The 18,444-nt window shown below is 39.5% G+C and overlaps 1 protein-coding gene across 2 annotated transcripts in view; it reads left to right on the top strand.

The window, feature by feature from the left end:
- The window catches only part of LOC117830838 (zinc finger protein GLIS1), an 81,680-nt gene that overhangs the window by 52,359 nt on the left and 10,877 nt on the right, over nt 1-18,444 (top strand). For both annotated transcript variants that reach the window (XM_034709142.1, XM_034709135.1), the window contains exons 5-8: nt 2,765-2,926; nt 5,439-5,549; nt 10,157-10,298; nt 16,079-16,259. In XM_034709142.1, coding sequence (XP_034565033.1) covers nt 2,765-2,926; nt 5,439-5,549; nt 10,157-10,298; nt 16,079-16,259 — 596 coding nt within the window. The remainder of the gene's footprint in view (nt 1-2,764; nt 2,927-5,438; nt 5,550-10,156; nt 10,299-16,078; nt 16,260-18,444) is intronic.

Genomic DNA, 18,444 nt, shown 5'->3' with positions numbered 1-18,444 from the left:
GTATCTAAAATCCCAGAGATTAAGATGCTCCTACTGAGCTACACAAACACACACACAAACATACACTCATAGATCATCCTGGTCACCCAACACGGCTCTACCATGCCTGGCTTAGGTTTCGTCTGTATTAAATGGAGCCTCAGTGAATAGAAGGCCCTGCCTGTGCTGTGTGGGTGAATGAAGGAGAGGAGGAGGAGGAGGAGGAGGTGGAGGAGGTGGAGGAGGAGGATGAGTATAGTGAGCCTCGATGAAGCTGGAGACCCATTAGAAGAATGGAGTCACTCTCTTCTTAGCCGTAACCTGACCTGTTGTCAGCAGGCTTCACTAAAGGTCAGCCCACAATGGACAGTACAGACTGTAGCAAGTTAACTGCAGCTCATCCATGAGGTCAGCTTGAGCCTTTACAAGAAATAGATTACAGGTGAGATTAAAGCTTGGATAAAATGTTTTTTTAGAAGATATTCACTGACATTTAAGTGGTCACTTCAGGGGCTAAACTTGGATTAATTGCTCCATGTTTTATTCAGAAGTTGCTCTCCTGCTCTTCAGTTCTCAATAAACATGAGAGTTTATGGCAATGACTAAGTATGCTATTGAATCTCCAATTCTTTCAGTTATGTTGGAATTACTTTTGAATGGTAACTTTCTGGGGGGTTTTTAAATTGGATTTTGGGGCATATTCGCCTTTAATGAACAGGACAGCTTTAGAGAGACAGGAAATGTGGGGTGTAGAGAGTGGGGTGGACATGCAGTAAATTGTTGAGGCTGAGGAATTGAACTTGCAACCTCTGCGACAAGGGTTATAGCCTCTGTACATGTGGTGCGCTTAGACTGCTATGCCCATGAGTACTAATATTTCAGGGGGGGTTTAATGCCTTCATTCAGAGGATAGTAGACAGACAGTGAAACCTCGGAAGAGAGAGGAGAATGACCATGAACAACATCAATATTTACAGACTGTGAATCCAAAATATTTGGAGATCCCCCTACTGACTGATTTCTGTATAGGCTATAAAGCCTGCCCACTTTAGGCAGGCGTTACAGTCGGGATTTGGAGGCACCTTTTTAATTCAGAAAATAAAGTGCTGTTTTTTCTTAAGTTAATGTGATAGACCTCTGTAGAAATTGTAAATGCAATAGTTACATATATGTCCAATTTTACTGAGTGGTCTGTGTGTCTTTGATACTAGATCAAAGACTTGAGAAGCAATGCAGAAGTTTCTTGCCAGTTTAGACCTGATCTGCACCTCCGAGATGGCTGGTTTAGGACTTGGTCCATACTGTTGTTCAGAGAGGATTTTTCTGGTAATCTGAGGGGTCTGAAGATCAATCTGTATCCTCAGGAATGTCTCGTAAACTACTCATAGCAGTCCCAGTAATGTCAAACATGTTTCATGTGAAAAATGGTCATGTGAGATGTAACGAGTTCACTTAAGGTGATATGTGCAATAACCTTGACACTCTGCAGTGAGTGAACCATTGCTTTCAAAACTTGTGGTGTGTGCACATTTGGGATAAGAGAGCAGAATATCTTTTAAGTTTCTTCTTATGTTTATGATGCAATCCTATGCTAAATTGATTAGTCATGCATGTTTAAATCATATTGTTTATGTTGCTTTTCCAGAAAGAACTCTTAGAAACAGAGGGATGGATAATTCTCAATGTGTATTCACCTTAAGAACAAAGTTGGGTTTTGTTTCAACAACTGACAACTGAAAAAAGGCGCATTTAAATCGTATTTATCTGCCTGTCATGCATCTAAAGTCTTAGGTAGTGAGATAGCTGGGCTGTAGGATGGACGGAATCAGACATGACCTCCTCACATACTCTTATTGTTCTCCTTGACAGTTCAGTCTCTGCATGTTCATGGCACAGTGCTGCAGAATACTTAAATGAGATTAAGCTCAAGTAGATGTAAGTGTCATTGAGCCGTACTAAACTGTACAGTGTACACCCATACACTTTGTGACTCTTTACACAGCAGCTCCTGCAGGGGGTCTTGACATGGGCGGCCTCATCAACCAATCAGCTGTGTTTTCTGCCCAAGAGCAGGAATGGATACATGAGAGGCCTCATGAATCATTCACTTGTTAACAAATCTGTGGTGTTCATTGGCTGAGTGCTTTGGATCAAATGGGCCGAGCTGGATCGGATACGAGCTTGTTTACAGTCACTGTCACTTGTCAGTCTAATGCACTATACAGCTCACGGCAGAGCACTTATCTCATGCTATGCATTACAGCCCATTAACTGTACGGCACACTCCAGTTTCTCCCTGCAATTTAGACACGGCAACGGCAGCCTTGAGGCAGGTGTACAGTCACGCACGCTGCTGTCTTTCAAGTGGACGTGGTTTTCAACAAAGGTCCTTGGATTGGTCGCGTAATTCAAACCACGGAAAAAATGCTCACAATTATACCACCCATGTTTTAAGCATCTCTTACTTTTCCGTAGCTGGTGAATATGTGGTGTAGAGTGAACTCCTCCAGCTCTGCCAGTGATTAAGGGACGGAGGGAAAGAGTGGGACAGCTTCTCTCTGAGTCACAGACACACACATATACAGAGCCCACATTGTAGCAGAATCCACCAGCTTGATACTGATTGATTCCTTTTTTCTATGTGTGTACATGCATGCATGTGGGCGTTCGTTTATTTCCCTGTGTGGTCTTATGCATACCTGTCTGACTGTGGCTGACTGTGTGTGTCTGTGTGTCCTGTGTGTGTGTCTGTGTGGGTATGTATGCTTTTCTCCCTGCTCCACAGTTCGAGGGCTGTAACAAAGCATTTTCACGTCTGGAGAACCTGAAGATCCACCTGAGGAGCCACACAGGAGAGAAGCCGTACCTGTGCCAGCACCCCGGCTGCCAGAAAGCTTTCAGCAACTCCAGTGATCGCGCCAAGCATCAGCGCACTCACCTGGACACGGTCAGAAACTAAGTCGCTGCTCTGAGTGACCTCCTAATGTCTCTCTTGGGTAGATGCATGTTTAACCTGTCACAGGCAGACACTTAAAAATGCTGGGTGGTCACTACACTGTAGGAGAGATGACAGCATGAAATTAAGAATTATAAAAGACTGTAGCTCTCTTGTTAAACCATTCAGATTAAGTACTAAAGTAGCCAATATCATTGGCTAGCCTTGAATGCTCATACTAAACCCCCCTTTACTTTTATACCTACACTGCCATCCAAGTCTCACTGCCTGTTTCCACATCTTGACAGTGTCAGGCTTTACTGTGCCGTCAGTCAGAGGGTAGAGTGACACTCTCACTCTCTGTGTACCGGCAGTGACACACCACAGATCATTAAATGATCAGTTCCATTAGGCCAGGTCGCAGCTTTGGGCCGTTACAGACTTGGATTTGAGCTGCAAACGCACACAGAGCTTCGCCTGTTTCTCTGACCTGCAGAGAGGAAAGGAAAGGTTGAGTCATCCATCGCTGCTTCTCGTCATGTCTCAGTAACCCCCACCAATACCTCACTTTATCACCTTGCACACGCCAACACGGACAGGGAGTAAACAAGATGTTTTACTATAACTAGGCTTTACAATACAGTCTAGAAAACATTTTTAATTCCTATTAATTATTTAAATTCAAACGCCTCTTGTAAATATACTTACGTTTGAAAATATTAATTAATAAGGCAAGAAAATATGTGATCACTCCCCTTCATAAAATGTAAACTAATCAATATGACAATAAAAAGATACACTACGCTACGATAAAACACGATACAGCATGATATGATACTATATACGATATTATACGGTATAGTATGGTACGGTACGATACGATACGCTACAATGGTATACGCTACGATGGGATACGATACGATCAATATGATATGTAATACTTTATTGTACCTTTGGGGGAATTTGTCTTGGACTGAAGAGCTATGCACATATTTTTCAGAAGTTCATCAAACATTAAACACTATCAGCATAATTTCTTCCACAATTTCTACTTTAGTGTCTTGAATTTGTTAACAGTTTTTCAAACTTGTTACAAAAGGTGTCCCGTGTTCCTTGAAATAATAGAAAGAACAAAAGTTTGCTAGTATTCAGGGCAATTACTGAAAAAGACACAGAATAGAATATTTGTAGAAATACACTTTATGGCTGTGAGGAGTATTTTTTATTAATCTGCAAAGGCTCAAATTCACCACTTTCAGCCAACCTTTAATTGACAAAGATATCCATTTTAGCAGTATTTTAATAATATTTTTATTTCTAAAATATTTCCCCCCTGTGTTTCTGGGTTGGCCGGCTACCATTGCCTTCACTGCGTGAAAGAGTAAATCATTCTGAACTTTTTCTTCAGCGTAGTTCTGAATGTGAACCTGTGTTTTTATATCATTTGAGGATTTTCTTCCACCACCCTCTCTTTCCACAGTAGGACAAATGATACGGCTAATCTGGGACCTCAATGCTTATGGCTTCACATAAACACCCCGCAAATGCAGTCACCGTGGCTGCCCAAAAACACTTCGGGGGAAAATAATTTTCAAACTTAATGATATTTATTCTACACAGAAGTTGTGCTTGATTTCTTTTCTCAGGGTTCTGTACTGTATTCGGCGGGTTGCTTGGCAAAACAAACGCAGTGGGGATGAGTGGCACTGTAAGAGGCTTGCAATAACAATGGCTTATTTACAGAGCAGGTCGAGGTATGGAAGCAGAGCTAATAAAGACGTGTATCCACTTACACTTTAATGGCCATCCTATATTCCTGAGGATGAAAGAAAAATCACTGGGAGGGGGAAAAGTCCCTCAATCAGCTAGCTACATGCTGCATTTGCTTGGTTAAAGGGAAGAATGTGAAATGATGAGGAAACATCATGACAGTGCCGTCATTTTACAGATGTCATGTCTGTTACTCTAATCTGTCCACATCTCCCTCTTTACAACCAGCTTCAATCTGATTAGATATGTTTTTCACCCATTATAGCCCCATTTCAGCCGACCATGTTTTATTACAATTCTGAATTATTAGCCGAGTGTTTTTGATTCTAGTCAGTTATTTCTATATTTCATGCACATCTGATATTAATATGAAAAGAGCAGGTTAGTTATGACTGAATCGTATATTGCGCATCAGCAGAAGAAACGTGGACTTAGGTCATGAATTTAGACCCTATTCAAGTAGGTAATTTCATGCTGAAATATTTAATCATTCCTATAATAAATATTTTCTTTTTTCTCTTTTTCATGCTTTTTTCTCTCGTTCTTTCTTCAAATTCTGTCATTCTCAGCCCAAAGGTAGGACTCTCACTTTGCCTTTACTTTTATTGACCTCAGTCTTAGCTGAATTTATTTTGCTCTCTCCCACATTTTTCTGGCACCTGAATTTTCTTGTATCTCTGTCTTTACTGTAAAGTGATTTTAAATGTATTTTTGAATTTGAAATGAAATGTGAACACTTGCTCTCTTTCCTCAGAAACCCTACGCATGTCAGATCCCAGGATGCACCAAACGATACACAGATCCCAGCTCACTACGCAAACATGTCAAGATCCACTCAGCAAAAGAGCAACAGGTGCGTAGGAAGGTAAGACAGAGGGATGCATCAAAATATAAAGTGTGAAACTTTATTCATATGGTCTAGACCAGGGGTGCCCAAGCTTTTCAGCCCATGACCCCCAAAATATTGTTGCCAAGGACTTGCGACCCCCTTTGTCCCTTGATGTGAGTTGCTTTTAACTACTGTTTGTGTCTAGATTTTTACACTAAAGGGTAAAATATGCAATTTTAGATTATTTGAAAAATAATAACATTCTGGAAGACATCTCACGACCCCCCATAAGTGTCTCCCGATCCCCCAAGGAGTCCCGACCCCTACTTTGGGAAGCCCTGGTCTAGACTAGGGATGTAAGATACCAAAATGTCTAAATATGATACAATACTGATACTTTTTAATGCAGTTTAACTGATGCCGATACTTTATAGGCTTGAATAATACAGCAAATCACTAAACACAAATAAGACATTAATTAATGTGTTGAGAAAGTAAGTTCAGTTTAAGTCAAATTTGTGGAAAAAGGGTATAAAAAAATCTCAAAATGAAGCAGAAATGCATTGTTTAGAATAAAAGTGAAATAGATAAATTATCATTGAATAGATATTAATAAAAATGTATTTATTTTTAAATACAAACAACATAAAATATGACCCTTTGTATTTCCATGAATTTAAGTTTAAGGTGTTTCTATCAAAAAAGGATAAATTCATTTCAATTCTTGATATGCCTTTTTACTTTTATTATTCTGATTGTACTCATTACAACAGAGTATAAAGAAAAAACGTGAAGATAACATCCTGAATAAACACAGCTATGTTCTCAGCAGAGGTCAAAATCAGTGGCAGAGAAAGTGTTTTGATACTTAACTCACATAAAAGTATTCATGCAAAACCAAAAAATGACCCTGATAAGTTGGACGCATGGAACAAATGCTGCTGAGCATCGTCCGATTGGTCTCCAGTCATCTGAAACGGGTGACCAGAACAACAGAGCAGTGTTAGCACAGGAATGACAGAAAATGACTAAAAACAGCCTGAAGAGAAGCTTTTATTGCTCCAGTACTCATTATTCTTTTGAAAGTAATTGATACCAAATGAGAGCATTTTAAGTGCCAATACCCTGGTATGAATACGCCCAACCTAATCTCAACAAGTATTAAATTGTTAGACTCCTGTGTCTTCATTTCCTTATTTGGCATCATTTGTGTTATCAAATCAGAGAAACTGAAAGATATGTCTCTATCTTTGAGTTGTTACACAATTAATCTAATCATATGAGTTAAGGAAGCTGTTAGAAAATATTAGTGTTTCTTTTGCAGTGGTCCTTAAAATTCCTAGAGGACATATAAACATGTGGGTGGCTTTGCTCTCTTCAAAAGCTACTGTGCATTACTTTATTTAAAGTCAATACTTTGAGGCTAAAGGTTTTACAAACAGACCACTACATGTAATCTGTCTTGTTCTGATGTGCATCGTCCGCAGATCCGTCTAGTGACTTAATTGAAGGGTTGGGAGGCCGGGGCTGGGGGGGAGAGGGATGTCTTTTCCCAACAATAGATCAGGTTTGACCACATTTCACCATGTTCATGGTCAAAAGCTGATTCTTTCCCTGACTAGAAGCGGGTAAATAACAGAGAAAGGCCTCATTGTTGTGGAAGGGGCTGGATAGTGGCAGGCTGGATGATGTGTTCCTTCGCTTAGCGTTGTAAAGGGAAACACATGTGTGCTTGTAGCATTGTTAATAAGCTGTACTGTGGAATCCCCCAGTGGCCAGATGTTATGGACAAATGTCAAACAAACGTTCTGACTCCACTCTTGGAGCGGTGGGGAGAAAAACTTAGGAGTTAGGAGTGTCGCTGTGGGGAAAACAGAGCCCCAATTACACGTGATGAATGTTTTGCAGGGCTCTCATAAGGATCCCCAGGAGGACATGCCCATACACATTTACTGACATACAAGCTCGAAGTGTGAAATCATAACGTACATGATGCCAGCTGTGAAACTGTGGAATAAAACAACACTGAGTTGTTCAATCATATTTGATTTCGCTGGCAGAAGGTCTTGAGGATTGTAAGTCACGCACAGATAAAGTTTTTTTATTCGCACACTAACTCATTGAGGTGAATAAACTCTGTGAAGATACTTGGAGGGAAGAGTAGTTTCAATGATAATGTTGAATAATGTTCCTACACACAGTCCAACGAGAACATTAAGATATGGAACTGATTTTCAGTGAATAACAAAGGCTGGGTTTGTTGATGGACAGGCAGGCACAGGGAAACAGATGGTTGTATTGATATGTTTGATTGAACAAAAACCCTACTGAGCAAAATGGACCAACTCATCTGTTACGGCAGCACTTTCTTTTAAATACAGAATTCAGTTGTACTGGTCCAAATGACTCATAGCTTGGATTACTGTACATTCATCTTAGTATCATTAAGATTTCACGACTTGTTCTGCTGAGAGACGTGTATTATTGAAGATATTTATTATCACTGCATTATGACAAAATTAAGCTTAACTTCCTGATAAAGTAACCCAAATATGCTATCTGCTGTTCTTTGGTTCGAGCGTAGCCTATAGCTTTAGTTAAAATGTTTGCTGAGTGTGTATTTAGGGCCTATGTCCATTAACACAAACTTTCTGCTGACAGCACCCATGACCTCAATTATAGAGTGCTCCTCACCAGCACTTGCCGTTGTGAAAATTGTGCCAGCACTTCTACCTCCCTCAGTTGTGACCATCAAAGCTGTTTTTCAAAGTCCTGCACAGCTCATATTTGCTTTTATTTATTGGCCTTTTGGAAAGAAAAGTAAAAACAATTGATTGAAATGGTGTTGTATCATTAACATCAATTTTAGACCTAGAAATGATACCCTTGAATAGATGTTTAGTGACTTTCTCCTCCATACAGACTCTGCTTTTGTTGTTTATGAAGTTGACTTTCGAAATCAGCCCCTTCTTGATTTTGATTAGTCGGTGATGAAGAATTGACATATATGAGCATGGCAATGTTAAAATAAGAGCACAGGGACAGAAAATAGCTGATGCCCAGGGTATTTTTGTGCTAAGGACATAGAGTGCCGAGGTGCAGTGATTTTATATGGCAAACAATAACTGCCAATGCAGAAAAACACTGTGAGTGGACACAGGCCCAGATGCATCACAACATTTAAAAAGACCAGTTCTATAGAGTTGTAGAAGGTATAAAACATCAATCAGTCAGACTTAATTTGTATAGAAGTTTTCACAAAACAATAATTTAACAAAAAGTGCTTTAGTAAATAAGTAGTAAGTAAATAAATAAAAAAGATAAAATGAGCACACCAACCAACAGTCCCATGCTTAAGTTGAAAAAAATTTCATTAATAAAGGACTGGAAAAAACAGGAGCTGACAAAGTGAAGAAACATTTTCATGTGTTCATATTACTCTTACTATTTTATTGTATTAATCAATAAAATGTTATTTATTGTATAAATTAATAAAGCAGGCTGAGTAAAATAGATAAATAATTTAATAGATAAAGTTGCATGATGATAAAATACATTTTAAAAGGTATGTCATATTACAAAGAAAACTATTTTTATTAAAAATGTACAGCCAGTAACTACCTGTTGTATCTGCTACAAAGCTGGTGTGTTAGCTTGCATAAGTCCACTTTAAAAAGAAAAAAAGGTAAGTGTGACTTTTTGAAACGATCGAGGGATGAGGTATGTTTTAATTCAAAATGTTGGATTGGTTCTACAAATAATGCTTTTTCACTGTCTTTTAAGTGGACAATAATTGAGGTCTGTGGCACAAACCAATCATCTATATCTGGCTTTTCAAACAAATGTTACATTTACTGCTGCAGATCCTGTTCACTGCTCTTGTTTTTCCTTAAAACCTCATCTGATATTGGAGCTGGAGCAGATGCCAATGACATGTTTAGTGGATTGTCCTTTTTAAAGTCACTGTCATGATTCTGGCAAACAGTGTTGTATTACACACTGCTGGTTTAAATTGTATTTTCTTTTACCTATTTATGATGTATCCCTGACCCAGTCCCTGTTTTAAATTCATAGGTAAACTGTAGGTAAATCTCTAGAATAAAGGAAATATGTATATGTAAATATATATATCACAGAAATCAGCTATTCTTCTGATCCAAAGGGCAGGTGTCCCATTTCTCCAACTAAAAAAACAGGCCTCCTTAAGTTAAGGTTTCTTCTGCCTGGCGTGTGAAGGACTCTTCTGCTGAAATCTGTCTTCAGTTGCCCTCTTTACTCTTGGCAGAGAGAGAAACAGAAGCAATCTTGCATTGGCTCTGAGTTGGTACAGTGATCACTTACCCGCAAGGTCCAAGGCCAACGCATGACTCAAAAAGGACCGTATGATCTTCCCTTTGGTTCCCCCTGACTGAGAGAGTATTCTTGTTTGCTGAGTTACTGCTTCAAATTAACATTACAATCACGTTATTGCAAAAAGAGAAAACACACCCCACATTGGGTTGGACCTACAAATAGACAAAACTGAAGCTGTGTTTTGTTCTTCTGGTTGTGTAATCGTGCAAACCAGATGTAGTTCTCTTAAAATGACTCAACATCAGTTCTTGTAAACATTTGCTGTTTTTTCCTTTATTTGTGATCGACAGCTCCGGCCCTGTCCTCATCTGGAGCAGGACGTTCTGAGTGACTGTCTCTCCATGCAGCACCTCCAGAGCTCAGCCTCCTCACAGCACCTCTACAATGGGAAAGATAGTCGTTCTCCTGGACTGGGCCAGGACATCTTCACAGGTGCAAACAGGATCTTGCTCTGTCATGTAACACCTTGTCAATATAGCTTCTTCCCCCTTGAAGGCACTGAGTGATGTCATACTTCTAATAGTCAAAATAACTCCTCTCCTTATATCTGTATTATATTACACATTTTACATTATTATTATACTTTCTTTATTCTCACTTCACAGCCTCTGCATAAATATATAGAATTTAAGGATGGGGACTTTTCTGGTTTCTGTTAAGACTGAGTAGTATTGATCAATCACACTTCATCAGGATTTGTGTTATGCTTGTTTTTGCTCTCAATACAATCCACCATAATGACTTCCTGGCTCCTATTCACAGTAAGATCAGCTAATTGAAAGGAAACCACATGAAAAAGTGTTCCTTTTCAGCTTTGTACCACTGAAGTAATGTGGAGTAAAGCCTTTGTGTAATACTCTATTTACAATGAAGCTGAGACTCCCAAGAAACAAACAAATTACCCGTTACTAAGGGGATGTAATGAACCAGGTGTTTGCAGGAGAAATAGTCCATGTGGAGTGCGAAAGCAAGTAGAAAGCAATCTGCCACAAAGTCATTCTGGCTCCCATCTGGCCACAATTAATGTATCTCTATTGACAGATATCTGCATGGAAGTGTAAATAATAATCTGTACTAGATCAAAAAGTTGATCTTGACTAGAAAATCTGCTAATGGAGAAAACCCCTTGGCATTAGATTTCCCAACTTTCTGGAATGAAGTGAATGTTCTAATCGTTCCGACCCCATAAGAATAAGAAAGCATTTGACAAGTTTTATTCCTCTCCTGTGGTTGACAGATTTATAAAATACTCTGTAAAAATATTGAAAAGTGCATTCATACTTTTGCAAATCTGCATCATGATTTTATTTCCACAAACTTTAGACCCTTTAATTGCAAGGAACAGTTTTTATTTTTCAAGTTTGTACCGCTGAAGTAAGCCAAAGTGAAGCCTCTGTGTAACTGTGCTATTTACAGTGAAACTGAGACTTACCAGAAGCAGGCACTGAATGAATGTGTGCTACTTAGGAAATGGAATGAGCCAAGAAATTAATGTTTATAATTTGCAGACACATCTGGAGGGTCACATTTAGCTTTGCTTGCTTTTTGCAGTACAACTCATGCGAAGGGAAGTCTTGGCTGGAAGTCATTTATCACTTGCTGCTGGCTACAGTGGGAGGTGACAATTGTTACCAGAGGTGTATTGTCAGACGATGGCTGATGGTTTCAGAGCTGGTACTCTATCAAGCTTAACTAAATAAATTAAGTACCATACAACTTAATTTCTATTGTATTTATACCTAGAAATTGCTGTAGCTCTTTACATTCCGTACAGTGAAACACTGATATTTTCTGACATTTCTTTGAAAAGACTTCAGATGAACATCACACATTCTGCAACATCTCTGAATCCAGTTTTACTTGCCATATGTTAAATTTCCCCATTCCCTTCATCCCCCAAAACATGTTAGACTTTGAGTAAATGCAGACATTAAGTCCTCAAATTAACTTCAAGCAAGAAGTACATTAGGAATACTTCTTTATCACTTGTGTTGGAATAAAACATGCATCATGTGATAATCATTGTAGCACCATCTTTTTAGTAGAGCAGTATGGAATTTGAGTTGAAGACACTGGTGTGTCTCAAATTGTTGATAGCTGGGGTATATTTGTTCCAAAACTAGAGAACAGGCCAGCAAGCGATGCCTGAATGCCAGATATCCCAACACCTGGTAAAGCAATCACCCAGTCAGAGGTAGTAATCAACAGCCATGTCAACATTCCTGCAGATGTATTGTGGTAATTTTCTGTTTCCAGGCAGTAAAAATCATACTTACGGCGCCTTTGGTCAAACATAAACAAATTATACTCCTGTAATTTTACGATAATTGCTTCAACACATTTTATATCAGCATTTATATCAACATTTTTAGCAGTTGGATAGTTATTTCACTTTAGAAGGAAGTGTTTCAGCCCTGCACATTTGATTGTGTAGCTGGCCTTTCATGTTAACCCGTCATCTTGTCATGCAAAAACTGCAAAAGTAATTACCATCACAAACAGCCATAAACATTTATCCATCACATGTGGCCTTTAAAACATATTTCTAATTGATGAATTTGACCGTCACCAAATGTCAGCACTACTTTGAATTGGTAACAAGAGGGAGATAAATGGGCTCTAACAGTCTTAAAGACAAGAGAGATTTCCTGCAGCGTCCTCAGTTTATGGACATCTGTCCTTGTTTTCTGCCTGTATCCCATCCAGGCTCCCTGTTGCTCTCTGTTATTGTTGCTGGAAGCCCAGCGCATGTTTGACGACTGTTAACGCTCAACTTGTATTTGAATGTTGAACCAAGCCTCATAGTTTTGGCTTTTTCTCCTCAGTCCCCCTCTGTTTGGGAGTTAAAGTTACTTGCCCACTTGTTTAAAATGTTCTGAAGCAGAGAGGAGCTGGCTCTTGAGCCTGTGCCAAAGCATCCAGGGATTCAGAGTTATTCAAGGCCAGCAAAGATGTTGCAGGTTGGCACTGAGTTTCCCCATTTACATGAGTTTCACTTTGTTCCAGTGCCAATAGGATGCATGGGAGAGGTGGGGCAAAGTGGGCAGCCATCCCATCATTAACACTTGTGGAGCAGAAAATGAGTCATGCTTCCAGTCAGAGCTCAACTTATTTTCCTGTACGTTGGTTATAAGTCTGCTCTGCTGTTATTCACAAGGCTGCAGAGCCACTTACGAGAAGCCCCTCTCTGTTTTATAGAGCATAATTACACTGTTCTCTGATTAACCAGAGGAAGTACTCATCATAATTTTAGTGTAGAGGTTTACATACTCCTGCTGTGATTCTGAGACTGATACACCTCTGTATCTCGCTCTCACACTGAGCTAATTCCTCCTGAACATGACCAAAAGCCTTTCAGAGCCAATCCTAAACGGCTTCAGAACAAAACCTTCAACCTCAACCGACCCCTAAATAGTGCCATCAGATCTCCTCTTTCTCTCCCTCCACAAGGAACCCAACATGAAATTGAGGCAATCAAAGCCATTATTTGCCGACTGTTTTGCCGGTGTGGTAGCAGATGTTGGGGCTAAAGGGGAAAACATTTAAGGTCTGTGATTGATGATTTGGGGGTAATGAATCAGGCTTGTAGCCATTTCAGAGCGCTGTCAGATCAGACCTTGGCATGCTTCCACTTGAGAACAGCTGGGCCGGGAAACGGCAAAACCAGGAGCGCCAATCTTTTCTCCCACTTTCATCTCATCCTGTCTTCCCTTCTCATCGCTTCTTTAACTGCCCCAGATAGTCAGCACGGCTCTCTCCTCTCCTGTGGATGCTGGAAAAGAAATCATGGAATAAATGGAGAAGGAGATGGAAAAAGCAGATTTATTGTGATGGTCGAGGGTAACCTCTCTTATCAACACTTAGTTGTCCTAAATGTTGAGATCTGGACTGCACATTTAGATTTCACTATGATATGTGTCAAGGCTCTCTCGAGCAGCAATATTTTTGGAGTAATGCAGCAGAAATCTATCATTTTCTAGCAGCAATCTATCATTGTCAGCTGTCGTCCGCCGATGATGGCCTCTAGAAGCGACAGCTAACTTTTGGGTCTGCTGGTGCAGCTAGTGTTTAGTGATAAAGGACTGATGGCCAAGAACTTGACTTCTTCCTTCCTTTTCATTGTTTGCAGCCTGACAAGCATCTGAAAAATAAGAATGGAGCTGGAGTTGAGAGATGATGTCTAGGAGCAGATTGTTAGCTGCACTTTTAAGCAGAAATCTAGTAAAATACATAAATTAAAGCCAAGTCATTGTTAGATGATGACTGATGGTGTCTGTAAATGCATCTTGCAATTCCACAGCTTTTTTCTCTCTACAATATCAGGTCAGTGCCCAATGAAACACTGGTGGATGACTTATCTGATACCACAAAAAAAAAGAAAACTCTTGATTCCAAAATCTAATCCAGCTTGGACTCTGCACCTCTATATAAGCTCTAAATAGAGATTAGATTAGCTTAAACCTGTCAAATTAAAGGAAATAAAAGGTCTAATCAAAAGGTCAGATCAGCATATATTGCTGGTGAAAGTTTTCCAAAGTGATACATGGTTCCTAGCTTTTGTATAACTCAAAAGTAGGATTTCAGTTGTTGTTAAATGTTAATGTTGATGCATGCAATTAATCAAGAGATCTTAAAGTGGGGGTTATGTTTAATACAAATACGATTCTCCCACTTCAAATTCAGAATACACAGAGCCTTAGTTATTTAAATTAGATCTTATAGAGAATATTGAATTGTTATAACAAACCATGATGCAGAGAAAGTGAGACTAGAGCTGGTGCTGCCGTGTGGCATAAAACAACAGAGTGGAGCACAGTGATGATGTGATATAAATCTTTATAGAGACAGGAAGTTTGAAGTTCCTTTGCAGTTTTGTGGATTTGATCAAGTCATTCATAGCGTGTTGAGACATAGTTCATGCATCATAATGTGACAATCTGACCTCAAAGCTATCTCTCGAGAAGAGAGTGAACATCTATGCCAGCCAGAATAACAGACACCATCTGTTGCACTAGGTAAGCCCCTCAGTGTCTTTGACTTAATGGCAATAATTGTAGGCTAAACATATGCTTATATGCCTAAGTTGGGGTGTATGGCTAAATATGTGGGAAATGCAAACATAACTGTCTGAGTGGACATGTGTTTGCATTCTTAATGTTGCGTGGTAGTGTGCGCAATGAGCTGTATGGACTCAGGTAATTTTGACGAGCAGGCAGGGGCAGATCCAGGGTGGCTTGGGTCTCATCTGAAATCTGACTGGCCACCCGAGGTGCTACCCCAGAAACCCAAATAATGTATTTAGGCTGTATTATAACAACCTGCCGGTAGCATTGGCACAGCAAAATGAGTGGCTGTGATTAATCACTACACACGTTTACATCATGTTACAGAAACTTATTTATTGTGTTAGTCTGACTGAAACAGGACTTTTAAAATACATGTATACATATTTGTTAGACTAAAATCACACTACGTCAAATTTCTCTAAGTCGGACTAACAAACCTTGATAATGCAGTTAGGGATCTGTTTTCTCTTGCATGTATACACCACAAGTGGTCCCAATATGGCCTTGGCATTCTGCAAATGCTAGAAATTTCATACCCCAGGCTTTGACCAAGAAGTTGAACAGCAAACATTTGAAGAAGGAAGTAGGATGATAAACAAAAACTTAACAGAAGAAGACAATGGGAAGTAAACAAGACCAAGCTATCACATCGTATGTATGAAAGGCAAGAGCTGTAAAGTTGTAAGAGCATGACATTTACATATGTGAGTACATTGAGACATACACAACACATGTGTGTCTCAATGTACTCACAAAACCATAACCATGAGAGTCATATACACACATACACACACAAACACACATCAGAGGATATCCAATAAACCTATTCTCCCTTTTGAATACCCTACTGTTTAAAGTCACTGTATAAACACATGCAACATTTTAGTTTATTATTGTGTAATAAGAACAATCAGCTGAAAGGACAAACAGGGCCAATCCCCATGGCAGCACAAACAATGTACCCTAAATTACAAACAGCACAAACACAGAACATTTGATTTCACAGAGCTCTCTGATTGGATGAAGGTTGTCAAAACAAAATCCTGTTACCGTGAAATGGCTTTTAATTAGCTTAAAGGAAACTCCAAGTGCATGGTTCTTGGGTTTATTTGCACCTTTACTGAATTAGCTTTGTTTGTCTTTCAGGCCTGTACACTGTCTCCAGCACCCCCCATCACAGCGCCTCAGTGGAGCTCCTCTCCCCCACCCCCAACCCCGCCTCCACATCTGTCAATGACCTGCCGTCAAGACAACACAGACTGGACCGTGACCTAAACAGCCCCCATCACCTGTCCCCGCTGACTGCCATGGATGGGACGAGAGATGGGTGAGTCCTCTATGGATGTATCATAGATGTTCCAGCTGTGTGTCATTCTTACCTACACTTATAGTAATTGATAAGGGAGATGCTACAACTTTTGCAGTTTGGAAGAGGATGGCAAAAGTACACCTTACTTAGCTACTTTATTTTAGTAGAAGTACAGATACTCCTTTCAAAAATAACTTTGAAGAGCAAAGGTACAGATTCAACTTTTGTACTAAATTAAAAGTGAAAAATCAAAGACTCTGAAATATACTTGAAGTATAAAACTTTAATGTAGTTCTCTAGAGAGGGTTTCTTCAGGACTGTGTCTGTGAAAAGTTAGCTGAAACCTTGTGTTTTCTAGATTATTAAAATTCAATAAGATAGAATTGCACTGCTCAACAAAATAGGAACACAATACAGTGAAATAATAAACAATAACCATGTTTCAATCTGTAAACTATTGCTGCTTGCTTGCTGCTCTGAAACACATGGCCAAGAAGCTTCTTCTGAGTGAAGAAGCAACCCTCTTTTGTCTCTTTCGTCTAGATATGTCATGTTACATCTGCTGTGCGTGATATGCACTAATGAAGACACCAAAGGATCATCTTTCCTTGGTGCTCCTTTCCTATCCTATCCGAAATTAGGGCAACTTATTTTTCAAAGGCTTCTAAGGGATATTCAAATTCTGACTATCTGATTAGTCAAATGGTAAAAAAAACCTCTAAGAAAACAGTCAGAATCAAGCAAAATTATACAGTTTGCAGAGCTAGCACCACCAGCCTTTTAACCAGACACAGCCGACATACCACTTGATCTCGATTTCCTAGATCAAAATATTGCCAAATTGAGCTAGTTGTAAAGTTTTGATCCATCACCGGGGCTTGAAACCCCTAAGTGCCCTGAAGTGTGCCTAACAATAGCAGAGCTAGCACCACCAGCCTTCATGCCGGTGCTGGTGACACATGACTTCCGTCGAGTGGTTATATATCAGTTTAACCAGCCTACATACAAATTAATCTCCATTTGCTAGATCAAAGTACTGTCAAACTGTGCCTCGTCAGGAGATACCAGCTGGCATCTGTTCTTGTTTACATCTAGGTAGTACAGCATTCACTAGCAAGGACCACGCCACACAAGGAGATAAGTTTGAACATTTATTGAGTTAATTGTGCATCGAGTAGCCCAGCAGAAGGAGACTCAGGATGGGGGTTACGTCTTGGCGTTATCCTGACGGAGCTGATCTTGACCCCAGGCTGTACCTGGAATCAGACAAGGGCACATACCACTGGGCTGGCTACGTTTAAGTAGGCTTGTCAGGTGATTGAGGGTGTGGTTTAGGCATGGTCCTGCTCCCGAATCTAAGTTAACACCTTAACTTAATTTAAAGCAGTCACCATTAGCCAGAGCTACAAATATTGATAATTGTTTTAACCAACCAGCATTTCTTGTACCGACTGGTAAGGGTGACGAGGTTTAAACATTTGATCAACTAATCACACACATCTCTTGTTGAAATTGTTTTCTATGGTGAGACAGGTATGTGCAAATGATGCACAATAAAGTTATACAAAAAAGTCCTCAGAAAAATAATAAATGTGTAAAGTACAAATAACTGAAATCTCCTCTTAGTTTAACAAAGTATCTGTTCATCATTTCTTCTCACAGTGTCGTGGGGTCAAACTTTTCTAGATAAAGTTACCAAAAGCAAACAGAGAGAAACATCTTGACACAAAGCAAGACCCCCAAGTGACCTCAGATTTTTGACTTTTTTTATGATTTGTGAATAATTATAATTTATAAATATTTACAAAATAAGAAAGGTGTTTACCATCAGTGATGTGTGTGAATCCCCCAAAAATATTGTACCTATATATAGTACAGCATTAATTGGAGTGTTTACCTGTAGTAAATTTTACGACTACTTTCACAAACAAAAGATATCCATGTAACTAGACTTACACATAGGAGTCTGTTATCTTTCATCCTACATTAATCACGCTGATAGTAGTGTGATCCTCCCAAATTTGGATCCTCTGGTTTTTTGTTGTTTTTCACCTATTTATTATCCTGAATCACAGCAGGGCGAACCCTCTTAGATCATGTTAGGTTAAGCCCCTTAACGCATTTGGTCATCTGACTGGAAACAAACTCCACTCTATAACCCCTGAGACCTCCCTCATGAGGAGAGGGGCTGTGCTGGTCACTG

Source organism: Notolabrus celidotus, chromosome 2, assembly GCF_009762535.1.
Source record: "Notolabrus celidotus isolate fNotCel1 chromosome 2, fNotCel1.pri, whole genome shotgun sequence".
In the NCBI taxonomy this organism is placed as follows: domain Eukaryota; kingdom Metazoa; phylum Chordata; class Actinopteri; order Labriformes; family Labridae; genus Notolabrus; species Notolabrus celidotus.
Note: the sequence above shows the minus strand (reverse complement) of the source record. Positions and strands in the feature narration are given on the sequence as shown.